Below are 27,848 nucleotides of genomic sequence, written 5' to 3' on the forward strand. Positions count from 1 at the left end.
CTTTAATTTTACTGACTATTATTTCTGTTCTTTATTCCTTTGTCATATTTTTTCCTCTAAGAATTCTGTCGCATTCAGTGACTCCAGAAAGAAATGCCCCTATTTGAACTGAACATTTTTAAGCAGATATTGCCATTTTAACCCCCAGTAACAAAAATGAATTACCATTTTACTGGATTGACTACTTATTCTAAGCTATTCATTTCAGGATGCTGTGGGCATGAGAACTGAACCAGTAATGTTTGAACAGAAATACATGTTTAATGAAGGAACGCTACAGAAAGCTTTAGGGTAAAGATTTAACATGAAATGTTTCTTTTTCTTTAATACTGGAGTAATTAATACTTGACTATGGTGGTTTTTATCCATGGATTTTGTCATTGTTCATTTTTTAACCTTCAGTTTATGTAAAGACAGTTATAATTGTATACGTTAGTCTCTGGAGAGGAGATTTTTAGACATATAATCTTAATTGAGAAACATTCAGCGTTTCCATTGCAGGCATTACGAAATCTGAGTATTCAACATTTCTTTGTTAAATAAAGCAAGCTTTGATTTAATAAGTACCTACCCGATTCACAGTGCCTTTGATTAGATAGATGTGAAAATGTTATCCTGTTGATTTCAATATAGTTACTGAGCACAGTCTTGGGGCAGGCTGAAAATAAACTATTGTTTAATTTTGTTAAATTAGTGATATGTAATGTTTTTGAGGGGAAAGACTTATGTGAATCTCAAGGAAAAGTTAGGCATAAGGTTGTCCTCTCAGATCTTCTGGTTTGGATTTCTCTACTAGCCCTACAAAGCTATTCTGAGATGGGGTGTTATCTGCAGGGGTGGAATTTGCAACTTTATTCTGAGCTGAACTCAGATGATTTTTAATCCAAAAGGGACCTGAGGATATGTCATTTTTACCTGCTGTTTGTTTTGGAGAAAGAAGCTTTTTCTAAAGGCTGTAGGAAGACTACTAGTATGTGTCTCGTGAAAAGCACAGTATATTGACTTTGTTTTATGTATTTGTCTCTGTGGTTTTGGGGGCTAATTATTTTACAGCAAGTGGGTTGCTTATTCTCTGTACTGTAAAATCAAAGCTTTGCATACATTGCTGGCTCAATAGGTAATCTGCTGTCTAAGTTCTTCCAGATTTAGGCCATCAAATATTGTTTAAATAAGTAAATCGTACCCGTGCTGATCATGAGTGTTGGGTCTGAAACCTACTATTCACAGTATAAATGCTCAGTCAGTGAGAAGACTGAACTGCATCTACAGCAGAAGTCGTAGGTAAGAGGTATATATATATTGATCGAGTAGCTGGGAGTGAAAGGAAAAATGATAGGCTAAATGATTGGATAAAGTCACTCATACAATTTTAAATCTATACTTTATTAGCCTCTGTCACCATCCGGAGATCATGAGCGCTGATGAATGTGAAACATCTGAAACACTGGCCAGAAGATGGAGTGCAGTAATGGAACTGTGTCAAGTATAATATGAAAAAACAAGGGCACAGCTGCTGGACTTGAAGTTAATATCTTTTGGTCATGCACACTGCTTGAATTTTACTCTTGAGGCATTTGAGAATTGTTCTTCTTGCAGTGATTTGTTGGATGAGACCAGTTGTTTTTTCTTGGTTATATAAAATGCAGTATAATACAAAAGTAATAATAAAAGAAGATAAAATCTTCTGACTAATGATATCTGCATTTCGTCTGTGAAAGAAGAGGCTCAGTGGTCTTGGTTGCACAGACAAATGTCATATTTGATCAAACCTGTTGTGATTCATTCTCTTTCTCTTGGTTGGAGGTATTTTCTAGTTTGCTGATAGACAGGACTGCCAGTAGCATAAAGTAAAATCTCTAAACAATAGTTCAGTGCCTTCCAAGTGCAATTGTTTTCTTATTGACTGAAAAAGGAAGTCGGGAGCCTTTGTTTTGCATTCTTTTAATTTTAGTTTGGGGGTTTTAGAACAGCAGTTACTTGAAAAACAAAAAGCTTCTGCTTTGAGACTCTGATGTGGTGTGTCAAAAACTAGGTTTGCTGGGACCTTTGAAACTGCCCAGATGACTCTGGGAAAGGCTTCCCCTGTGTCTGGCACGAGTTAAGAAGTTGACTGAATTGTGCTGTTTACTGTAAGACAATGTAGTTTGCAATCAGCTGGTTGACAGGCTCAACATTTACTCCATTTCAAATGAACTTTTGATAAAAACATTATTACTATGGATAATAAAACACGTCTAAATGCTTTAGTGCAGCTTTACAAATAGATAAATCTTATAATACAGGGATGGTGCCTGCCTCAGAGTATGGAAAATCGTCTAGTTGTCTTGGATGCTGCTGCATTATAAATAAAACTGTATGAATGCAGCACAGTGCTGTGTTTATGCTTTCGTGTACTTAACCTTTATTAAGCCATGATAAAAGCTTTTCGTTAAATGTTGTGTTGCTGCTGCAGAGTAGCCTCATTTGTTGTGCCTGACATGAAATACATAGAAAATAAAAATAATAAGCCAAGACCTTGCTCTGTCATGCTTAAAGTAGCTGTGGGAGTTGAATGGAATGAGACTTGATAAATTAATGATGGTAAGTGCTGAAGGAAAATGGAAAAGTGATGAATGTAAGTAGAGTGATGCCAGTCTCTAATACTGTGATTGACGAGCCAGGCACATAGGTACTGGCAGAAACTGTGGGCAAGGATATAAAGTAATGAATTGATTTAAAGCAGTTGGATGAATTTGGGACTAACAGTAACAGTGGTTAATAGAAGACGTTTGGTTTTAATCACTTTTAAAAACATGTTTACTTTAGGGAAGATTACATGTTCTTGTAAATACTTAACGCATTATTATTACTTTTTTATCTTGCAACCATGTGTTATATTTTACTGCGAGTCTGTCTTGACTTTTTCTGACATTTATTATGAAAGTATATTTTTGTTTGAACTAATATTATTTCTGGATTTCAATTCTTTTTTTTCTTAAATAATGTATTTTTATAGATTTCTGTGCCAGGTTCAGTCACTCATGATCAGCTTTGGGTTTTTTTGTGGTCTGGAATGTTTTCACCTTGCTCATACTAACTCAGGGTTGTGTTGTTCCGTGTTAAGATGAAGCTTGTTGTGGTCTGTGTGTGGACTGGCAATTAAGACATGGCAATAAAGTAATTGACATAGGTGCAGACAAAGCCCTCCTAGAACTAGATTTTGCTTTGATTGCATCTCAGAGTCCACATTAAAGTAGGTCAGGCTCTTGCCTTCACCCCCATGCACACTTAGTAGGCAGAACTGATGGCAACTCTTGGCAACAACAGAAATGGTGCAATACGCAGTAGTGGTTATTGTTGATATTTCTGGTATAAGATTAGAAAGAACTTCTCCTTTTATGGACCTTACCTCCTATTCTACTTGCCTTTCTTCTCATTTTCTTGTAATGAAAGATGTTTCAAATTGTTGGATGACTTCTTTGAATCTGATCTCCGAAGTGCAGTCTTTCAGTTCTCCCTAGTGATTTGCAGAAAATGCATTGAATGGTACATAGAAAAATATAGTCTGCTTGATTCACTGCATTTTTTAATAGATAAGCCATTTAGTGTAATCTGAAATTTATGAATATTAATTTCTTTTTGCCAGAAATTGAATGCCCAATGAAGAGCAATGTGTGAGAAATATCTTTTTCCTGAGTCTGAAATTCACAATGTAAACTGTAACAGAAGCATTGTTGTTATTAAGCAACTTCATGCTAATTAAATTATATTGCTCTCTAATAACTTAGATTATACAAATTGTACGAGCATTATCTGAAACCACTTGTTTTCTTTTAAATGCAAAAGTTCACCTGAAGGGCAACTATTATTGTCTCCTTGGTTTTGTTTTATTTAGTGATGAAGAGAGGTTTTCTGTGCTGAAGTGAGGTTTCTTAAGGACTTTTGGAGAAATCATGTGATTTCTGACTGCCAATTTTAAAATATTTACTTTGCATTTAAGGTTTTCCAAGTTTTACACTTGGGGTACTCTATAATGGAAGGATTTTTCCTTCCCAGTTTTTATATTTGATTTATCTTCAACTGAAAAAAAACCAATTTGAATTTCCTCCAGCTTCTTCTTGTTAAGCTGGGAATGTAAATTGTTGCCAAGAGGGCCACTGCAGAAGGAAGGATGTACATCTTACTGACAACATCGTTTTTCATGTGTTCTTACAGACTGAGAACTCAACTGCTGCTAGCAAAATGGGTTTACAAAGACCTTTATTTTTTTTCCTTTGTTCCTCATGTCAGCCTCCTACATGTTTATCATATCAGCTTTTTCTTTCGGCGGGATTAATATTGTGCAATTCCATTTGTACTTGGGATTAATTTTAATAATTGTTTTGAATGCAGCCTTACAAAGGCTTAGCTTGCAGCACTAGAGAAAGCCGGTGTTATTCTATAGCTTGGGATTATAATGGAAGACTGGTTTCTTTTCTTAGTCTTTTTGAACATTACATTACTTGCAGATGAGAAAAAATGCACTTATTCTACTGTCATACGTGACAAGCAGTTTTTATAGATGCCTCTTTGTAATCCCTGACTAAACCTTGCACTATAATGCCTTTTATGAATAGAACTTAAGATCATTCCTAATTTTTTGTTTCCTCTATAGTTGTATCAGTCTGCAGAGCTCCTAGCTAAACACCGTATCTAAGTGGTACATTCTGCAGCAAGCAGACCATTGCCCAGCCTGACTTGCCTCATGTTGGCAAATTAATTCTAGTTGTAATCATTGTAGAGACTCCCGGTACGTTTATTTTGTCTGAATTTGGTGAAACCAGGAGGTAGAGACAAAATGGCACAATTTTTTTTTCCTTTGTTAAGAGAACAACAAAAAGCAACTTGTTTATTTTTCACTCTTCACTTTGTAGTCCTTTACTCTTGGATGTTCATTTTCTGTATAAAATGGAACTAGTTGTACTCCAGGGGCCAGACTTTAAAAATGAGGAATGACATGCATCGCAACATTTAGGAAGTCATTGATTTGCATTACTGGGAGATTTCGTGGCAGAGAGAAGGAGGAAAGAGAAACGTGTGCACAAGAGCCTTACTTGACCTGTAAACTCAAGAACGGGTAGAGCTGTGACAATCGGTGTCAGAGGCTTGTTGAAAGGTTTGTTAGTTTATGCTACCAATTATATGAAGGACATAATATTTATAGAGGTTCACAGTGTCTAGTGAATGTAGTGCAGTGCTTTTCTGTGAAATCTTAATAGTCAGAGTCTTCACTGAGGAATGTTCTTGCCCTCAAGTGATTTCTTACCCTCAGATAATAAGTAGGAGTCTAAACTCATCCTCCCTTTGTTGGGAGTACTCAGCCAGCAAAACAGTTCTGTGCAGGCTTTCTTCCAAGTGAAAAGCCTTTGTGGAATCTGAGAAGCTCCTTTGCCATAAGCAGCCTTGAGAAAAACACTCTCATTAAAGAAGGAAAAATGCTTATTACTGAAACTTGTGTCCACGGAAAAGTCTCAGGATGGGCATATTCAAAATATCTCGCTAGGAGATGATTTTGCAGTGTTTCTAAATGGTTGTTTTGGTTTTTTTTTCTTTTTGGCTTTGAACAGTGCCGAGTTAATTAGCAGATATTAAATATTTATAAATGATACTATTATTCATTGCTAAATGCTTTAAGGACTTTTCCTAATGCTGCAAAGCAGCTGAGACTCATTCAGCCTTAGGAGGAAAGCAGAGATGGCAGCGATGAGGAAATCCTTCTTTCAGGGGTTTGAGCCCTGGAGCTCGTACTTCTTGTAATGTGATTACAACAGTCTTCATTGTGTTCAGATTTGTGATTAACAAACCTCAGAAGGGTCAAATTCTGCCCAAGGGACAGAAGATTTGTGTCAGTTCTTATTTTTAATCTAAGTGTGCTCTTAGCTGTGATCACAGTGAAGCACTTTTCTCCCCAAACAGTAGGATTGAGTTCTGGTTTTAAGTCACAAATAACGCTACCAAATGTCAGAGAATCCAGAAGCTGTGCTAAAAGCCTGTCGTTCTCTGGGGGGGTTTATTGAGCACTATTGGCTTTTTCTTAAAGCTTCAGGATTGTTTTCTGAATTTTTATTCAGCTAATAAATAGCAAGTGCTATGGAAAAATGTTATGGATCAGACAGCTTGGCTGTGATCTCTACCATTGTAAGGTCAGGATTTCCCACGGCTGTTGGGCTTCATCCTGCCCTCTTTACTGAGCGATATTCCACAGATCAAGTCTCGGGTTGCAGTATTTTCTGTGTTGAATGGGTTTGGTATTTGTGATTTGGGGATCTGTGATGAGAGGGTCACATAGACGTTAGCATTTAAATTAAATACCTTGTAAACCCCATAGGGAATACAGAAAGCTCTTCCTAAGGGCAGCTGAGAGCAGGAGAGGGGAATCTGTTATTGTAAAGATGCCTAAAGTTCATGGTGTAACGCCCTGGGACAGGCAAACTTCCCTCTGGGTTTCCTTTTCACTGTTTGTGAAGCACCTTCCTGCAGTACTGGGTTTCCACAAACAAATCAGTACAGGAGTTAGTGGGATTGGCTTCAGATTTTGAACCATGTGTTGATGTATGTGGATATTACACCTTCCTGTTTGGTAGCAATACATCCAGACGTATAAATGTCTTGATTTGGAAGTACGCTGAAGTGTACAGATGCTGCTGTGGGAGGTGGGAAGAAGATAAAGTGCTATGTAAATAAGCAGGTAAGGGTTTAGTCACAACATGTAAAGTGTGTCTGTTCATGAATTGGTGGGTTCTTCTAGTCGTATTCACCAATTTAGAGGGGAAAACTGAGTTTGCAGTGCGAGGAGGAGTGGGAAATGTAAACCAGTTATTATTCAGGGTCTCTTATATCAAAGTAGCTCAGAGGCAAGAACAGTAGCTTTGCAAGCTGCATTCATTAGCTCCATTTATAGCTCCAGCGCTACTTTGCTCTCAGATTTTTTGGCAAATCAACTCATCTTTATGTGCTCAAATTTATCACTTAATAGTTGTAAAGACTGTCATTCAAACCACATTAGACCGAACTAAATGTAGGCAGATTTGGCTTTACAAACAATAAAATCTTGAGCCTGTTTCATTTTTGCTGTTGTCAGCAGTCGAGTAGTTTGGGGTCACAAAGGTGTTTTTGTAAGACTTGGCATGCTACAGCCCAACTTACGGCTGTGATGGCTTCTGAAAGCCTGTTTGGAGTCGTTCCCCCTTTTCCCTGCCTTGATTCTTAGTATTTCTTGGATAAATGTGTGTCACTTTCCTGTATGAATAGTGTTAAAGCCGCAACAGATGTTGAATTGTTTGACCTGATGCCTCTGCACTCAGGGTCAGTGCTTTTACAGAGAAACCAGGGCATTCCAGGTGAGGTGTTTTCAGCCCGTATGTCATTTCAGCTTCTGTTTAAGTGAGTGAAAGAAGGATAGTATGAGCTTCAGCTGTGGATTATACATAAAGTAAGTCATATCATCTCTAGCATGAGCAAGTTGGCAAATAATGAATATTTTAAAAAATTATGAGAGATTATACACAAATATATTAATATAAAATAATTGTCGGGCAACCTGGTGTTGCACAGTGCAGTGACAATGACAACATCACCCATTGATGTTGAGTCTTTTTTCACATTAATAATGCTCTACACCTAGCCACATTTCAGCTCTATTGCAAAGCACAGAAACTACATTATAACTTGTAATATTAAACAATTCAGCATATTGTACCTATAAAGGTGTAGCAATACCCTTTCATACAGCAGGATTTTTTTAAATGACTTCTTCCATCTGTTCAATGAGAAACTATATATTGTAAAATGTATTCACGGTATAAAGGTTACTCTGTGTTGAAAAGTAGGTATGTTCAACAAATAATAAATAATAAAACTAATCAGCTTTTTAAGCAAAGCATATATAACTGCCTCTGTCTTTCTAGTACTCCATTGGAATCCATATCCCTTCTTTATTGAAGAATTTATGAACTCCACCTTTATGATGAGTTGTACCTGAATAAAAATCCTGCCCCCTTTCTTCCTAGTCATGGATAGGTTTCCGACCGTATCTTTTGTTTATGCATTTTTACTGTGGATTCTTCATTAAAAAAGAATGAAGAAAAAATAGCCAATAAACACCAAGTCCCTTCCAAATTCAACTGTCTTCATAGTAATTAGAAAATTACACATTCCTCTGAGTACAGTCATGCAGATCTTTCTCCATTTGCCAACTCAATCAGTGCTGTTCTATACAGGAAGAACATGAACAAAAGGCAGCAATCAGACCCAGTTGATTCAATGACCACCTGTTTCTTTTAATTAAAAATAATAATTTAGTGTGAATTACAGGAGAGAACTGAAAAATCTGCCTTTGAATCACTTCTGTACACGCATAGAGAAGGAAGTAGTGGTTGACTGATAATTGTTGCTGTTAATTAAATATTTTTTTTCTGTTTGTTTACCTTTTTAACTCTCTTCACATTAATAAAGAATGGAAGTAACAGTGATGGGAAAAGAGGTTGTTGTTATTTTTGGCTGGAATCTCATTTATTATTTCTGAATGTAATACCAATCCTTGAACTCCAGATTAATTGGCTCTAGTTTGGACTTGCTGTACTGCAGCTGCTTTCAAATGTGTTTACGTGGGTCTGCAAGCAGCACAGCAGTGTTTGCACAGCGCTCTGCTCTGTGTATGCATCAGCTCAGGGCTCTCCAACCTCTGTTATCTCTGAAATCCGCCAGGAAAAGAGGCTGCCTCTTATTTTCTCCATTGCATCTTGGTTGTATATTCTCAAAGACTAATTTATATAGATTTTACTGCTTGTATTTTGCCAAGTCTTCATTTTCTTATCCTACTGCTACCTTTGTTATCTGTTTATGCTCTTTAACACCTACCAGTATATTAAGGTGTGTCAGTGGTTTCTCATCCTGCAGACATCAGTGGAGTGAATGCTTTCTCTCAGTTATGCCTTAGAGTCACTCCAAACTGTAGAACTCCAAATTCTGCCTGGAGGCAGAATTCCTGGAAACAGTGAGTGTATGATTTCGTACTGAGTTAGAAAGCGTGGGTATGTCCTTCCTCTTTGATAGGAATGGTTGGACTTGATGATCCAGTGGGTCTCTTCCAACGTGGTTATTCTATGATTCCATGATTCTTCTCCACTGCAGGAAGGTGCTTTTAGTTAGATATATGTCGATCTGTGGAAGATTGGGTTTGGGTGCTTGGCAGATGTGGAGCTCTACGGAGTGTTGCAGCTGGGGACAAGTGACCCCATCAACCACTGCAAAACCCAACTGCTCTGTAATTGGCCCTGCCTTGAGTCAAGGAGTTGGGCTCAGTGATCCTCAGAGGTCCCTGCCAGCCTCTGCCCTTCTATGAGTCCGTGATGGTTCTGATTCTTCAGGCACCAGAAGTCTTATCTTTTACTGTCATTTACCGAAAACAGCAAAACTTGCCTACGGTGCAGCTCTGAGAGAGGAAATATGAAACAAGCTTTATGCATTTGTACATTTGGTAATAAAACATGATACGATCTTTGTATTGCTGGCTTCATAACGTTACTAAATTGTTCCCAAGAGCCTCTTTGCTTTCCCTTTCCCGTGTATGCAGCCTCGTTTGGTCAGGAAAGGACAAAGCCTGTGACCAGTTAAACAAAGACTTTTTGCTGTTTCATGCTTCTGGGCTCTGGTCGTAGAAGCATTTTTTAAGCTTATTTGCAGTAGAAGCGTCTGGCTCCTTGGCTCTTGCAGCTTCTCAAGGCTGAAACTGCTTTCTCAACTTAAGATGCTGTGGAAATCACTGAGACTTTTGTTATCTCGATAGGAAAATAAATCATGAACAGAAGAAAGTTGCTCAAACAGATGTCCTATCTGAATGGAGTCTTGGATATTGCAGTCGCTGTTTGGAAGGTTTCTAGGAAAGCTGGAGCCTGAAGACTTTCCTAAATGAAACAAAAGTTTGCCTGAGGGCAGTGTGGGATGAATGTGGGATTTGACTTCATACAGAGGAAAGCACTCTAGGTTCTTCTTAAATATGTTTTATTAACTTGGTATTCACTTGGGGAAGTTAAAGCTATTTTTAAGTAAAATGTGTGTGGTACAAGTTGCAATGTTTTCATTGATCTGTTATAGCAGTGTTCTTTACAATCCCTACCTTAAAGGCATTCGGAGGGGGATAAAGAAATACGTAGCATTCGGTGTTTCCATCACAGTAGGAAATGTTTAAAGGTTGTGTGTAAATGTGTGGACAACAGACCTGCCCCACTTCCAGGGCTTTTCTGGTGGTAATTACCCCTGGAGGTGTTCAGCCCTAGGGGTTGGACGGGGTCGTGAGCAGCCTGATCTAGTAGGAGGTGTCCCTGCCCCTGGCAGTGGGGTTGGAACGGATGATATTTAAGGTCACTTCCAACCCAAACCATTCTACGACTTTATGATTCTAAAGAGGAATGGTGATCTCTTACAATGATTTGTATGATTTTGCATATAAACAAAGGCCTGAGAAACATGGTTCTGGTGACAGCCATTGATACTAGAAAGTCGCATACTATGAAAGGGCTTTAACAAGTCATAATGTGTTGCTGCGTTGTATATAAAATCTCCACTGATGCACACTCACATAAGGTGTGGGTTCTGTATTTTATACTTAAAAGCAGCATGATGATTTAATGCCTGCAACGTTAGAGTTAGTTTAGTGTTACTGCCAAGGGGAATACAATTCTAATCAAAGGGGACCTTGTAGAAAAAAAATCAGAAATACAATGCTCATAAGTAGTTTTGTGCCGTGTTAAAGCATAGTTTGACATGTGCTGCTGGTTTACCATGCACTTTCAGTTAATGCACACCGTCATCTTTGAGCTGCAGAAATTATGGAATTCTTTCTCACAGAGGGTGCTTTCTGTTGCTGTTCAATAACAAAGTGATTCATTTGAGCTAAACAAAGAAAAGAGGAAGGGATGGTGGCAATACTGCTGCAGGGGAACAAGAGCACAGATTGAAAACTGCAGTTTTGGTGAGATGCCTCCATGTTCTTCTGCTTCCCTCTGCTGGAGTGTGGCAGGATTCCTGCCCATCTCCAACCAGGCTTTGGAGCAAATCCCAACCCCTTTTGCCAGAGCCAGAGCTGTTGTCTGGGCAAGACACTTCTGCGAACTCATTTATTTGTTTTTTAAAAGTTTTCTCTCTGTTTTCGTTTTTCTTTACAAAGGTCCACATTGTGCAATCCATGTTAACCCAGATCTCCTAGGCAGGGCAGGTCTCTGGCTGGCTGCCTCTGGATCAGCATGTCTTAGCTTTGACACCAATTAATAATATTTTTATTTTTCTAGAGCTGTATGTTGTGTAGATGCCCAGTTGTTATTTGTCTTTATAGGGATGCTGCCCCCATGTATGTCATTACAGACTTTGGAACGCCAGTTTGTTGTACTACAGTTGAATTGCTGAGCACTGGCTAGATTTCTGCCAATTTAAAGGGTTTTTTTAGAAGACAAATACCTAAATGTCTCTGATATCAACTGCCCAGGTTTTCCTTTCCCATTTAGTTATATTATATTGCATTCAGTTGTACTTCTGAAAACCAAGTATTGTCTTAATAATAGCAGAGAATTCACTTTTTAGCATGAAAGTAACATGAATTTTAATAGAGCGTATCATTCATCACTGCTTTACAAGTATTTTCCCATCACTTTCTCATTGCCTCTTTCCCCCTTCATAATTTTGACAGATTTTGGAAGCAAAAGTGGGTTTTCCCTTTAGAGTTTCACAATTAATCTATGCCAAGTTTAGTACAAAGTTCAATTCTCTTGCAAATAGCAGCCATTATTTGGCAGTTCATCTGTCATATCCTGGCGTGGCTCCCTGTGTTTACTATGAAATGTGACTGCCAGCTATGCTTTGGGAGTTATTGAAAGTTTACATTGATTTAAAGGAGATATTTGAAGAAAAAGTGCAGGAGCTTACCTGTACCTTGGTACTTTACCTCTCATTGAAAAATACTGATGACGATGCTGTTTCGTCAATACTTCATCTAAGTCACTTAGTGCATATTTAATGTTGGGGAGTATTAAACTGTATTAACAACTAATAAGTGTTAAATGCCATTAATAATATAAGTAAGTAGTGCTGGCAATGTGATAATTATTGCTAATTTAGTTACTTGTAATTAAAGTATAAGCTATAGATTCAAGGGTAGCTTAAGAGCATGAGAAACCCATATTAATATAAAGATAAAAAGATGTTCCCATCTGTGATGGGGGTATAGAGATCTTTCAAATATTTTTTTTTTCATTTGCTTCTGTTAAAAAGATTTTAAAAGAGAGGTTTCCTACGTGCAAATTTTCCATTTCGACTGTACTTTTGTTACTTTTTCCTATGTCCTGTTTTTTTTTTTTTGTGCTGTGCCTTGAAGGAATGACTTTGTGTACATATAGAATGATAACTGATCATAGTCAGAATATACTTGCTGCACTTAAAGAACATTCATTCCTATTGAATTTTTCATTTTAAACACACAGTAGGTATTTTCACGCAATGATAGAAAACTAATATTCATTAGAGAAGGCAAATGATGATTCAAATTATATGCATTGGCTTATGCAGGGCCAACCACAAAGTGTGATCCAGCTTTATTTATTTATTCATGCGACTGGTTTTATTCCATTGTTTGATAGGAATGCTTTGCTGGTGTTCTGTAGTTCCATGCAGTCGGGTGCAGCAGTACCAGAGCCTTTGCACACATTTTTAAGCCACACACACCCCCCTGCTTAACTTAATTACCATGTATGTGCCATTGATTGGAATGGGATTGTTTGGGAGTGATTGTTATACAATTTCATTATAATATACAGGTTCAATGTATTTAATAGACATTCACTATAATAATTTCCCATAGTTCTTTCCTCTCTGTATCATTACTTTATACTCATAAATACCGCTTACACCAGATGTTAAACAGATTTTTAAAGTTGTGTTTATTCAGTGTTATTCTTAGAAGCTGTGGGGTTTGTCCTTCTCAGCAACAGATGTGCTTACCAAAATAATGTTTAAGTATATACATTTATTAGGCAACAAATCCTCTTACATCTTCTGAACAAAGCAATTTAAGGAATAATTAGCTTTGAAAATGTGTTTTAAGTTACTTGGAAGGCATATAGTCGGAGTTGATCCATCAGATAACCCTTTAGTGAAGCAGGATTCCCATGACCCTGCACCACAAGACTCATTGGCTTTATCTTTAATAAATCATGAAGCAGATGTTCTCTGGAGCATTGAATGTCATTCCGTTCAGGTTAACTTTGTTTACAAAATAAATATGGTTGTTAGCAGTTTGCATTTCATATCTCAGGCTGTATAACAAACAGAACTATTGAGATAGTCTAAATTTGAATTCTTAATGTGAAGTCTTTACGTGTTATGCTGGATACTATGGGATTTCTATCTGTGCAGTGAAAGCCTTTATTGATGGATTTTTTAGTGACAATTTAATAATTCTTATACTAAGGTGTATTAATATACAATGTAAACAAACAAAAAACATTTTGAGGTCTTCTGATTTTGCAGTTGTGTGATTGTAAAGGATGTTCTAGTGCATGAAAAGACCTGTCATGCCATAGTGCCCATGGCCTTTCTGTTAATGTACAAGGCTGTAAAAATCTGAAGGAATAAAGAAGGAGTGTTAGGAAGAATTGATTACGAACCCTAGTTTGTTTTTTAATGCAGAAGAATTACTGCTTTCCCAATTTCTGATGAAGATGGTACAGTGACGGTTTTTACCATAATGTAATACAGAGGTTGGCAATGTTCCACAAATCTCTGTTAAACCATGTAGTTGGGACTGGAAGTGGTCGTAAAGAATATCAAAATATACATTATGGATGCAGATGGGTAGGGCTTCCCCACAGTTTATTTGGGCAATGCACGTCTCCAAGTGTTGGGAACTGCGTGAGGATGGTGCTTCTGAAGTTCTGTGGCTGTGTACGTGTGGAATGAGTCTAATGTGGGTGGATGTACTGAAGCTGTGATTTCTACCTTTCATATAAATGTTCTTGCTTTTCCGAAGAGGACCTTTTACCTCAAGAGAAACAGCAAATGTATTTGGATGTGTTATACACTGTTTGGTTTTAAGTGATTTGAGTGTATTCCCTATCATTGGTCCTAAATTAGAAACCATTTCCATGCTGCTGGTGGCCTCAAAATGTCCTCACTATAAATTTCTCTGTTGGAAAATCAGATGGGAATAGCAGTCTCTGTAAAATATTTACTGCATGCCAAGTTAGAATTTGTTCACTTATAATATATATAACTGTAATTAAAAGTTTGCAGCATATCAAGGTGATCCAGTCTTTGAGACCCTGAATTTACAGTCATTTGACTGTATTTCAGTTCAGCTTCTTAACAAACTGTCACTTCCCTCCTCTCCTGCTGTATTTCATATCATCATTTCAGCATGGTGATGATGTCCTGTAAACAGACAGGCAGTACCTGACACTCCAGCCACAGGCTGAATGCCGTCATTATACTTTATGGAGATATACAGTCAGTAAATGGAAGTTTTAGTGTAAATGAACAAGTCTGTGTTCTCTGAGCTGACATGCTTTCTCTTTCAACACCAAAGGAAAACAAGGAACGGAGGCCAATGCACCAATGTAGGTACCACAGGGCTGTGGCTAAGTATGCTGCACTGTATTTTTCTGTAGTATGAGTTGCAGAGCTGGAAAGTTTTTGGTATTTGAAGTAATATAGTAAAGATGTGTCAATCTTGCTTTTTCTGACTTGAGGATCTTGTTCCATTTTTTCCTTCAGGATCCCAGAAGCAAGCACAAATTCAAGATCCACACATATGGGAGCCCAACCTTCTGTGACCATTGTGGGTCACTGCTTTATGGGCTTCTGCACCAAGGGATGAAATGTGACAGTAAGTGAAGTTGTTCTATCTTACTTTTAGAAAGTAAGTGGAAACACTGGGTGGCATTCTTCTCAATTCTTTTATGTGGAAAATACCATTTCAAATGTCAGCTATTTATACTACTGTTATATTTCAGATGGTTATTTCAGTACTATAATAGTATACTAACGAAAATCACCTCTGTTGCTGAGAACATAGTGTATTCAGTTTGATGTGACTGAAGAGCATTTTCCATGGCACTTTCTAGGAAGCCTGGTTTCGGGCTGGTCAGGTGAATGTACTGTTGAAGGCTGAAATTTCAGTTTGGTTCATAGCCAAAGTCCAGTGTTTTCTTTGTATTCAATTTGTCTTGGAAGTCTCCTTCTGGAAAGTCTAATAATCAGTTTAAACTAAACACCTTTTTTTGCTAATGCTGACGCAAAGCCCTCTTTTCTTGGTCACATTCCCAACAATTCCCATTGCAACTTCTTTTTCCTTGCACTTCATTAATTATATCTTTAGGTTTCTGAAGTAGATTATTTTCTGTTTACAAAATCTTTTGTAAGATGGACACTAATCCATGTCACTTTGTTGAAAACCATGCAGCTGTAATCTGAAAGTCTTGCCAACAGTTAAGGATTGTAATCTTAACTTTCACTTTGTCCAGTCTTTGCAGTGTAATCATATTATTAGCTTCTCATAGCTGTCTGAACCATTTTTATATCCACAGCCTGTGATATGAACGTTCATAAGCAATGTGTAATAAATGTCCCAAGCCTCTGTGGGATGGATCACACAGAGAAAAGAGGAAGGATTTATCTGAAAGCTGAAGTCACTGGGGACAAACTGGAAGTAACAGGTACACAGATTGTTTTGGAATTTTGCAGGCTTATAAATGTACAATATACATTGTGGATTTATATACCTTGGTAAAGTCTTTGTACATGAAAGCCAGTGATGGAGTGTTTCCCTTCAGAAGTGTGAGGATTTCATTCATTTTGATGGCTCAGAACTTGAAGGAAAATTAAAAAACGTGCTGTAGTGACCAAAACCAAAGATATAAGATAGAACTTAAGAAATGGAGTAGAAGGTAGTTATGAAACACAAGTTAACAAAAGCTTTTACCTCAGGAGAGTGAATGGGCTAGTATGTTCACCAAAGCTGCTTTTTCAGTGAGGAAAACTTAAAGACAGCTTGTCTTCATACATCACGTTAGATGTACACCAGTACATCTTCAAAACTGGTACTGCGGGAAACCAAATGCGATGTCCACACAATGGAACAAGAACAAGATATGATGCTATTACCATTGCCTCTTTGGTGTTGTGAAACAGAATTAAATGCAAGGGCAATGTTATAGCAGGACAAAGAAGGAGGTTTCTTAGACCATCTCAACTTTTGTCTTTGTTTCTTGAAGTACCTGTTGGCCACCTGTGGATGTTGTGTGTTGTTATATTGCTTCAACAGTTCTCAGTTGAAAAGCGAGAGCCTATTATACACCAAAAGGATGTTCCTTTTACCTCCACACCTCTTAGGGGGATGAATCTCAATACAGTCCATTCCCCTTGCAGCAACATAAAGGAAATCAGACCATTGCACTGAATTGTCACAGCTTATAGAACCAGCAAACTTCCCTCTAGTTGCTGTATTCATTCATGGCTTTGTTCTCTCTAAATCTGAATAGCTCCATATTCTTCTGTCAAAACTTCTAAAATGCATTGAAAATGAGAGGTGTGATAAAATTTAGTTAGAAAGGATCAGAATGGATCTCAAGTGATACTTAACTGCAGCTTAACTTTTCAAACAGCTTCCTGTAGATGTAGGAGGGGTAAATTTGTCCAAGGTACTGTCATTAACAGAAAGATGGTTTCATGGAGTAATGAGGCATTTTAAAGACGGTGATGCAGGTTCTAAAAGTAATTGTACCATTAGGGAGAGCTAATTTGAAAATCATCCCAGTGACAGAATGTAATAATTGCATTATTCTAGGCTGCTTTTCAGCAAGGGTCTTAAATATGGCTAAAACTTTCTGACATAATGCATGTAACCTGTCAAGTAATGAACATATTTCCTGGTGGGTCAGCAGGTTTATAATCCATTTAGGGACAAAAACACTAGCCACAGGCCTTTATGATACCAAGGCACTATAAAACAATTACACAAATGGGTATTCTTCTAGTTCACAATTTTATTTGGAAATCTGAAATATGAATATGTTAACAGTTATGGATATTTTGTAGGTTTTGTACATAATTTTGGTGTGAGTTAATTGGCAAATGCTCTTACTATTGTGTTTATAAAGAAAATATTTCTGTCCTACAATTAAGTGGGTTTCTGGAGAACAAGAAAAGGTTTACTGTAACCTTGTTATGTGTATAACAATTCGGTTGCTCTTAAGTTGTCTTGGTTGAGGCTTGTCAGCATTTCCAAGCTTTCAGAAAATGTCTTTAAATAAAAACACAGTTGTCCTGAAAGTAAGCTTTTTTTTTTTTAAAGCTTAGAGTGGGTGAGGTTTCAGACACCTTTTATGCCTGTTAAACCAAAAAGGAAGTTAGCAATTGTCAGAGAGTTCACGGGCATATTGCTCGGCAGACATTTCAAACTCTCCCAGTACAGCATTGCTTCTAAAATATTTATTGACAAACCCTTTGTTGGAGTATGCAGTTCCCAGAGCTGGCAGACACAATATCACTGCCTTTAGATTGAGGAAAAGAGGTGAATTAAATGTCAGCGAGGTTTAGGAACAGCAGGAAAAATAATCAATGATTGTCTGTTTGGGTTGAGCCTTTGCCTGAATCCTTTTCAAAGGAATTTCTCTGTAGGTGTTGAACTTCTTCAGCTGAATTCCTCAATGCTTCTGCTCTGCATCCTGTTTTGGTTGTTAATTAGTTCCTGCTGATTCTTTCATAGCCAGCCTTGATTGCACGCAAAACATTTGTGCTGCTAAATGCAGAGATGCCATGCAGGTTGGTGTCTCGCAAATACCTGCAATGTGCAGCTCATCCATCCCAGTTCCAGCCAGGACAGCTCGTCAAGGATGCAGCACACTTAATGACTTAATGATGACTGCAAAATACGGTCGTGTTGTGGACACTGTTTAGTATATTGCAATTTGTCTTTTGCATAATTGCTCTGAGAGTTTCGTGGTAGCTTTTGTTTCCAAAAAAGGCCACAGTACATGCTCGCTTAATGAGCGTTTTCCTGATAAAATATTGCAAATAGGACTGGGGTATTTTTCCCAGTAAGTACTAGGGGAGAGGCATGGCAGGATGCTGCCAGATGGAGCTGGCCAGTGGTTCAGTCAGATTATCTAAAATATCTAAGTAATTTGGCAGGTTTTGAGTTCGACTAATGATGGGAATGATTCAGTCCTACATGTAAACTTACTTAATTCCGGTTTACTGGGTCAGAGCTTCAGTGTGGGTGCTTAAAAGTAGACACACAGTCTTTTCTGTGTAAATGCTGGGGACTCCGCAACACTTTTCCCAGATGGGTAGGAATTCTGTTTGGCGTGGTTTGCCAACACCTCACCATCTTTCCAGGGCTGGTCGATGTGCCACAGTCCGTGCTCGTTTGTGTTGCAACTCTTAAATATCAGTAGTATGTTTTATAGCTACTAGCTTGAGAGTTGCATTGGACATTAATAATTTATTGCACTTGCAGTATATAAATCTATTTATTTTTCTATTATGGGAACTCTCTTGAGTTGCTTTTTTTTCTGAAATCACTGAACTTGTGACACTTTCATAGGTTGGACTGAATTGGAAATTCTGCTTTTAGACAGAGTAAAGCAGATTTTACTATTCTTAATCCGTGCTTTTTGCACTGATTTTTTTTCCTTCTGATGTGTGTTTAGAATTTTTTCACTATTACATTTAGTTTTTGACCCGTCTTCTCACTCGCTCACTCAGCGCTTCTGAGTGAGTTTGTAGGTGGTTGAATCAGAGTTTTGATTTTTTAATATTCTTATAGTGAATAAACAAAAACCTTTGTGAGAAAATCACTCCATCTGGTGCACTGACATATAAAAAGCTGCTGCATCATTGGGATCCTAAACTGTGACCTATCAACTGCTTGGAGTTGGATTTGACAGCAGCTCACAATAAAGAACTGCCCCCCCCAACACAGGCACCAATTTAGAGGCAGAGTGTTAGCGACTTGCTGTCAGCTAATTCACCCTACCATTACATAAATGTTATTAAAATACATATACGCGCACAGCCTAGCATTTTTAAGAGTATTTTTTTTTAGCTAAAAGAACGCAGGCAATCTGGTTTTATTCTTCAGTGATGCTTCTGTTGTTTATAAGAGGAGGAAGCCTGGCAGTGATCTCTGCAGAGGTTGGGAGCACATAACAGGCTCTCCAACAATAATCTCCCTAGGAGTTCTGTACTCCCCACTGTAAGTTTTTCGAATTATTTATGAATGTCTGAATGCTGAGCCAACCTATGGCCCTGAATATTAATGCCTTGTCACACTGCTTGCTGTGGGCAGCTGGGTTAAGAGTCTTTGCCCAGACGAGCTTGAGAGACAAACTGGAGAATTTTGGCATATTTCTAGCTTCTCATAAAAAATTATTTCCTTAAAAGGCTCCACCACACACACACACTCTTTAGTAATTTTATTTATGATTGTTTGGGTCAATATTGGTGTCCATCTTGGTCAGCTTTAACTTCACAAAACTCTGCAGCTGATTTTAAAAGGGAACGTACATGAATGTTCTTGCTATTTGACCAGCTTTGAGTGCCAAATACTATTAAAGTGATCCCAAATAATAACTTGCCTGTGGGAGGCATTTTTAATGTCTCAAAGAATGTGAATTGCGTCGTTTATCTCGCTAATATCTTCTCTTTTCTGGCATTCCCAGAATCCGCAGGGTTGCTGCGTTCTTTACAGAAATAGCTGTGCCTTAAACTAATGCCAACCCCGGTAGCAACTAAATGCTCCCCATTTCATTCATTAAATTAACTTTACCCTGAAGAAATAGGCCATGCATAGTATTTGAAAGAAACATTAGTTTTCCATAAACGACCATCTGCATGCATATAAAAAAATTAACTCAAATAGAAACAGATAAGAATTGGAAATTTAATAGACTGAAGCCCTTTTCAGACTATTTGATACATCTTATGTTAACACTTATGTTTTATTAAGTAGCTCTCCTACCCAGTAGTACATGTTTTTCTGTGATGATAATTTTTATAAAGGTAATCTAATTTGACAAGTAAAATACATTTACTCCTATGAGATTTCCAGCTGAAATTGAAACCAGATGACCTATTGCAGGGGCAAGTTCTTATTAAACAGCATTAGAAATGATGATACGTTTTTTGTTAAAAGAATATCTTAATATGCATAGAGGAATTCATTATCATGCAACATTGGTTCGTTTTTCATCTTGTTGTAGGAAGGAAATGAATAATCTGTTTCTTGTGTGTAAATCACCTATGAAGTATGGGCATTCCTATAGTTGACATTCATTATGTTGCCACCTTTCAGGCTTCAGGCAATGGGGCGGAATGAGTAGGCACTGGTCTCAGGAGGGTTATTAAAAGAAATTTTAGTTGGACAGGGCAGTGCTTATGGAACAGAGAAAAGTCTTGTATAATAAGCCCTTTCAGTGGCTGAAAACTGTCTAGAAATCAGAAATTGCCTGGAAAGCGGGATTTGTTTTGGAGCCAGTTGTCCATGTGAGTCACAACCAGCTTCAGAGAGCAAGCATTCAGTGAGAGTTTAAATAAAATTTGACAATAAATCTTTAAGGAAAGCTGAACAGCTTTGGATTTCGCACACCAAAAGTACACAACTTGGAAGAAAGACTATTCTCAGTAATAGGTATATCTTTTAAACTGTGATTAAGGGGAATGCAGTGAGATGCTGGGGAGCAAGTTTCTTGGCTGGGAATACAAAATCCTCTGCTTCTAACTGAAGTTATCTGTAAACTGGGCAGATCACTGGAATTGGTACTAGAATCTTCTTCAGGAAGCAGTGAGAATTGTGGAATAATTTACTAATGTGTTTTTGCGGGAAGACAGAAACTTTACCATGTATTGGAACTAACAAAGCTCTCCCTTTGCTTTTGTTGTACTGGACAGCTTGCCAGGCAAGAGACCATTTGAGACTTGAAGCCTCTGTTAAAAGCAGCTACTTGTGTGCAGTTGAGAGATTTCTGCTCATCTAAGTTGCATTTAGGGGGTAAAAGATCAGCAAGAAATGGTTGCTGTGGTTAGTAAACTGTACTGTTACCAACATTAGGGAATTGAGGAAAAACATAGTTGTGACTCACTTGAAAAGGAACTGAATAAACTCATGCTGCTAATAATTTAGCTGTGTTATAGGGACAGAAACGTTTATTTATTCATTACCATGACTGAATTTATTTGCTGGTATCACAAGAAGTTATAAATCCATAACTGTGTTTGGCTTTTGAACTATGGAAAAAGTTGTGCTTTTGTCATCTGCCCTCTAAGTTCTTCAGAATTCTGTCTGAATTACTTCTCTTTACATCAGTCGTTCTCTGCCAGCCCACTCTGTCTTATTTAGGTATTTATTTAAAGTATGAATACCTATGAACCAGCTCTGTTTTTGCTTAGGTCTTTATACTTTTCCCGGAAAAGTGGGCGTCCCAGTTTTAGGCAAGGCTCCAGGGTGGATACTGCTGGATTAAAAGTAGCACATAATAGAACAGCCATAGGACAGACATCAAATAATCCACATTTCCTGCTGACTAAACATTTATGATCTCTTCTTCGTTAATGATGACGATGAAAACGGTACCATTTTTTCCCCATGGAAAGCGGACAGGTATTTCTCTTTTGTAGAAGAAAAAACTAGAAACTTCAATACATACTTCTCTTCACAGTCTTTTCATCTGTGTGCATTCTCAATTCCTGTTAAGAGTTTAATCTGTACAAAATGTTGGGAAGTTTAACTTTTACCATCTGCTTTGCTCAGTGCAGAGGTCATTAGCACACTTAGTTACGACAGAAAACTGGCAAGTAGTATTTTAGGTTTCAGTCCAAGTTATGCTCCAAGTGATGCTGAACTGTATCTCACTTCAGCCATGTGTAAATTAGAGCAACATCTCTATCGCAGTGTTGAGTTAAATTAACTAATAATTATAAAGCAGTATGAGATTGCTGGCTATCATTACAGCTATTGCAGAATTCAGCCACAGTAAGTTGATTTATTTTCTTGAACTTATATTTCATTTAACTTTTTCAACCACACACAAGGCTAGACGTTAGGAAAAAATTCTTTACAGAAAGGGTCATTGGGCACTGGAACAGGCTGCCCAGGGAGGTGGTTGAGTCCCCTTCCCTGGAGGGGTTTAAGGCACGGGTGGATGAGGTGCTGAGGGATATGGTTTAGTGTTTGATGGGAACGGTTGGACTCGATGATCCGGTGGGTCTCTTCCAACCTGGTTATTCTGTGATTCTGTGACAAGAGAGAGAGCCTTTGGCTGGGAGGGGAAATTTCTTCTTGTTGATCCTCTTATAGAAACCTGACCTATCCCATTAAAAATGAGATGCAGTTAAAGAGATGGACTGCTTGGGTGCTAATTCTCTATAAGCACTATCTAGCACAAGTATCATCATGTTGTTTCCTCAAGAAAAGAAGCACTAAGTCAGTTGAAAAAAGATGTCTAAGGGTACTAATAATGCAGACGAAGTACAAATGGGCCAGATATCTTAAAACAAGGGGTGAGATAATGACTTCTTTGGCAGCCTATATTTAGTATATGTTGCAACGTTCCTTCCCAAATCATCTTTGAGCTTCTACTTTCTTTTATTGAGGGGACTTTTTTTCTATGCTTGCTGCAAAAGTAGGAAGTAGTCTTACACATGCTGCCCTGTCCTCCTGCTGTCAGTGTTGTTTTCCAGGCTCGGTAGCATGTATCAAGGCTAATCAGCGATGACTTTCTCCAGGGGGCTCTCCATAGCAGAGCCACGGAGACTGGCTCTGCATCCACCCTGGCAATTTCTCACAATTCTGCTTGGTTTCACACTGAGCATCTCCAGGTAAAACTTAAACAGAAGGGCTCAGTCCGAAGACGCCGTGTTAAAACGAAGCAATTTTGTTAAAGGAATTTTAATGAAGAAAGTAATGGTTTGTATTTCTGGGAAGCTGCAGAACATTTAGAGAGTTCTACTCATTTACCCCAAACAACAGGATGGAAAGGAAAATCGAATTTCCGTTGGAGACTGTCACTTCACCCTTCACTCACTTTATGGTTCTTAGTCCCTTTGAGTTTGTAAATATTTAACTAAAATAAGTTAATTAATCTTGACATTATTCCTCAGAATAATTTGAAGATCACTTTCACTGGGCTAGATTTTAATACTGGAGGGCAGGGGGAGTTCATAAATTGAAATCAGAAATGATTTTCCAGCTGACTACTGGGTGCAGAAACCCTCAAAGATTGAACTCAGAGTGCATGAGAGTGGAGGCGATTTCTCTAGACTGAAAGCTGTCGTTTCCTCAATTGCAAAGTCCTGTCATGTGTTACAGGGATGGTGGAAAACTGCAGATGAAATGTTCTGCTAGAAAGACACTTGTTTGTGTTTTGTTCTTTTAAAAAACCAGTAAGTTTTCTGGTGCAATTATTTGAGTAATATAGTTAGTGAATAAAATTACATTTTATTTTAATATTTTAGTCCATAAGCATTTTCTGTCTCTCATTTTAAAAACACAAATTGAAGAAACATAACATAATCAGTATCAGCTGTTGGTTCAAGTTAATGCAATTCCTTTCTAGCCATGATCTAATTTTAATAATTAATTTACATCAGGGTGTCTGTTCTGCATGAGAATTATGTTGACAAATAAACAAGTGTGTTCCAAATCAGGAGCTTGCATTTCTGTGCTCTACCTTCTTTCCACAGCTATTTTGTATATAAGGTGCCAGTTCTCAGTGCTTCTCTCTTCCGACGTGTTCTACCATACCTAATATCCTCTCATTAAATAAACAGAGCAGGTCAAGCTGTTTGAAATTGTGTTTTCTGTCACAGTGGCCGAGTTTTTCCTCATAAAATTTTCCCTTGCAGCCTGGGTTTTGAGCTGAAAGAGGGATTTAGGTGACATATTAGGAAGAAATGTTTCTGTGTGGGCATAGTGGGGCACTGGAACAGGTGGCCCAGAGCCGTTGTGGCTGCCCCGTCCCTGGAGGTGTTCAGGACAATCCACCACATCCCTGCCTTTATTTCTAAAGGCAGAACAAAGGACATTTTGAAAAGATGTACTTCAGCTGGTTTACACATCATTAGACTGTAGGCTGAAAACTGTCCTTTTCTTAATCTACAAATAATGAGAGTAAACACCACATTATAAAATACCTGTGTTGCTTGGATGCCTCTCAACCTCCATGCTGGGAAGTAACAGGTTGAAATCCTGGGAAGGTCTATAATTTTAGATTGTAAATGCCATTTAAATCTGGCAGAAAAGGGAGAGAGGGCCTTAAGCCAACAGTAACTCTGTGGCTGAAGATCGTGACAACATTTTTTTTTTTTTTACATTAGCTCTGATTGAGTTCTCAGGTGTCTTTAAAATTTAAATTTTTGTAGGGCATGTTTTCTATCAAGAAATAGTAAATTACTTAAGAGTTGATCTTTCCTGAATTTCTTTCCAGATTTTTTTGGTTAGGTAGATAAATTAAAAAAGCCCTTCTGATAGTGGCACTGTGGAGCAGTAGCAGAGGGCACTGTTAATATCTGTAGTGACTCGCTCTTAAGTGCTGTCCTTCCTTAGTACCCTAGGAGCCATATCACCCTCAAAGCTTCTTACATTTTTCTTCCAGGAACTATTCTAATCTTAAACAATAAACCTCACAAAGGAAGCCACAAATGAAAGCTGTTTTCTGACCAAAACAAGCCCAGAGGATTCCTGCTCCTTGCAGGTTTTGAGATGCCCAGTTGTGATGTCTGAATTCCCCATCCCGACTCAATCACTGCAATTCATCGCAGCACAACCGGGTTTGGTGGGATGGGGTTTGACAGCATGAGGAAAATTCACCTACTCGGAGATTTGGCAAAAGCTGATGGCTGAATGCTGTTAGCACAGAGGGAGGGACGTGCTGTCTTTGCTCATTCTCCACTCCCCTGCAGTGCCTTCTGAACTGCTTAACGAACCCCACAGCTGCTACAGTAACTCCAGCCAGACTGAAGCCCAAAAGCTGCTGAGGCCCCCCAAAAATACCTTCATATCCTACCACTGCCTGCCTGCCTTGTGTGTGGCGTTGTGAAGAGTGGCACCTCGTGCAGATTGCTGACTGTCCTCGTCTCTCTCCTTTGGGGATCGGTAGCAACATGAGATCTATTAACTCACTTTATGTCTTCTTTTGACAACATAAAAATAGAAGCTACATTGATGTTTTTGTGAAGCTGAAGTTAAAATTGTCTTCTCTGTGCATTTACTTTGGTTGCTGTTGTGACATAATGCTTTCAGCGATGCCATCTGACAACTAATGAACCATGAATCTGAGGGAAGCTTAGTGTTAGATACCTTCCAGTGATGGATTGTATCAAATAACCTGTCTTCTGACATCTATTGCGATCTGGCTATTCCCCTCACAGGATATGGCTGATAGTCCTGCAGTTGTGTAACCTCAGACTGATGAGTAAATAAAAGCACAAAGAATTGCTACCCACTTAAAAATTTATAGTGATGCATTTGGACATTTAATCATTCCGTTGCAGGGAAAAAAAATGCCTGGAAGCTGCATGTAATTTGTGAATTGCTCTCCTCTGCTGTCATTTCTCTCTGCTGTCCTTATAAATATTGTTAAGTGCAACCTCGCTTTACAACAACTAGTCATCTTCCATGCCAAGTCTGACAAGTGGGTTTCATGTCTTATTTGTTTTATTTTTTTATATGTTCCAATAACTTTGGTTTGACGTGTTGTTATGTTTCATATTGACAGTACGAGAAGCAAAAAACCTGATTCCCATGGATCCAAATGGACTTTCAGATCCTTATGTTAAACTGAAGCTCATCCCAGATCCTAAGAATGAAAGTAAACAAAAAACAAAAACCATCCGTTCTACACTGAACCCAGACTGGAATGAGTCATTCACGTTGTAAGTTTAGTGCCTTTTAATGGAGTATCTCTGTGTGTATTGAATCATTTATTTCGGTTCTGCATTGAAAACTCTTCTATTTCTCTCCTTTTTAGTAAATTAAAACCTACAGACAAAGATAGACGGTTATCTGTAGAGGTCTGGGACTGGGACCGAACAACCAGAAATGATTTCATGGGATCTCTGTCATTTGGGGTGTCAGAGCTTATGAAAATGCCAGCCAGTGGATGGTAAGAGTTTCTGAAAAGAGAGAAGGAGTGAATGCATCACAAGAAGTTTAAAAATAGTGTTTTTCTTCATTATAATATCTTTTTTTTTGAGCTTTTCATTGTATCTTAGGCTATGAATTCACTGAAAATGCAACTAAACCTAGGAAGCATAGGCTGTGTGTAACAAAGGAGGAGAATAAAAGGAATGTCCTTTTTTATGGTGTTCGTGAAACTTCTGATGGTGCCAGGAGCTGCTGCAAGCTCAATTCTGTGTACATAGTCTTGTGATATGAATTTTATTTTTATCTCAATATGATATATTCATTACTAAGTGTATCATGTTATATATAGCTCTACAAATTCAAAGTACATGGGAACTGCCATCTTATTACCTACCAAGCTAGGGGTAGAATTCTCCACATTTTCTCAAAAAATGCATTTCCTCAAAGATAATTGTTTAGGGCTATAGAAGCACTGGAGACAAAGGTTCTTGAGGGCCAAGGTCTCCCATCATATCACAGAATGTGTGGGAAGAATTGTCCACAAAACTGCCTTGGCAGATATTTTGGGATTAAAGATCTAATTTTAGGTTAAATATATTCTGGGTTTGAGTTTGCTTTAGATCTTTGAAAGCAGTCATTTACATACCTGTAACATTGATACACACCACATCCAAACAACTAAATGAGATTTTACATCTAACAGGAATAAAACTGTGAAGTCACCATTGGTTTCTCAAATGTTCACTAGGTACAAGCTGTTGAATCAAGAAGAAGGTGAATATTACAATGTTCCAATTCCAGATGCTGATGAAGATGGAAATGCAGAGCTCCGGCAGAAGTTTGAGGTGAGGGTTAAACATGAACTGCTGCATCTATATATTGCATACATCTTTCACTTTATTACAACAAACCAAACCCTGTTAAAAGATATGTGTTAGAGTGCTACTCTTTCTACTGCCTGTGACAGCAGTTTGTGCATTTAGGTTTCTTGAAGATGGGATCAAATGGTTTAATTCAGTAGTGGTATCTTTTTTCTGACAATTCAATTTCTCTGCTATGACACTTGTAAGTTGCTATTTTAAAATGTATAATCTCAAGTATTTGTAATAATTTCGGTGTCTTTTAATACTTGCTGGAAAATCTGCCAGCCACCGTGACTCGTATCTACATTATTTGACAAATTAAATTCTCAGAAACAACAGTATTTTAATACTTAGACTGTTTCACACTAAATGCCTTTTTCTGCAATGTTAATTACTAATTATTTGGAGCCTCAAAATCTTTGTAGAAAGTTGTCATCTGAAATTCTGTTCTCTCTCACGTGGGTATGGCAGTTTTTAAGGGTAAGAGGTATTGCTGGTTATGTAGAGAAAAGCAACACTGACGAAAAGTGGTACTTTCTGGAGTCTTCTGCCTTCTGTGGTGAAAATTGAATGGTTGGTAGTCACAAGCATGGTCTCACTGCTGAACAAAGGAGTTGTTTCTTAACAAACAAACTTAGCCAGCAACCCTGCCTCTTCTGACGAGTATAGCCAATATTACAGCAAAATACTTGCTGACCGCTAAACGCAGCAACAGGAAAGGTTTGGTTTGGGGAGGAACGTGTTATGCTCATGCCTGGACTAGATTCAGCTCGTCTGACGTGAGTGCTTTTTGCAGCTGCGCACACAATATTGAATTTGAAATAGCCCAGTCTACAGTA

General features: G+C 38.0%; 1 protein-coding gene across 3 annotated transcripts in view; it reads left to right on the forward strand.

Moving 5' to 3' along the window:
* PRKCA (protein kinase C alpha) overlaps nucleotides 1–27,848 on the forward strand; it is a 131,543-nt gene that overhangs the window by 65,838 nt on the left and 37,857 nt on the right. For all 3 annotated transcript variants that reach the window (XM_069872543.1, XM_069872544.1, XM_069872545.1), the window contains 5 exons: nucleotides 14,779–14,890; nucleotides 15,591–15,719; nucleotides 25,779–25,935; nucleotides 26,031–26,165; nucleotides 26,895–26,991. In XM_069872543.1, the coding sequence (XP_069728644.1) occupies nucleotides 14,779–14,890; nucleotides 15,591–15,719; nucleotides 25,779–25,935; nucleotides 26,031–26,165; nucleotides 26,895–26,991 (630 nt within the window). The remainder of the gene's footprint in view (nucleotides 1–14,778; nucleotides 14,891–15,590; nucleotides 15,720–25,778; nucleotides 25,936–26,030; nucleotides 26,166–26,894; nucleotides 26,992–27,848) is intronic.

Source organism: Phaenicophaeus curvirostris, chromosome 19 (assembly GCF_032191515.1).
Source record: "Phaenicophaeus curvirostris isolate KB17595 chromosome 19, BPBGC_Pcur_1.0, whole genome shotgun sequence".
Taxonomy (NCBI): domain Eukaryota; kingdom Metazoa; phylum Chordata; class Aves; order Cuculiformes; family Cuculidae; genus Phaenicophaeus; species Phaenicophaeus curvirostris.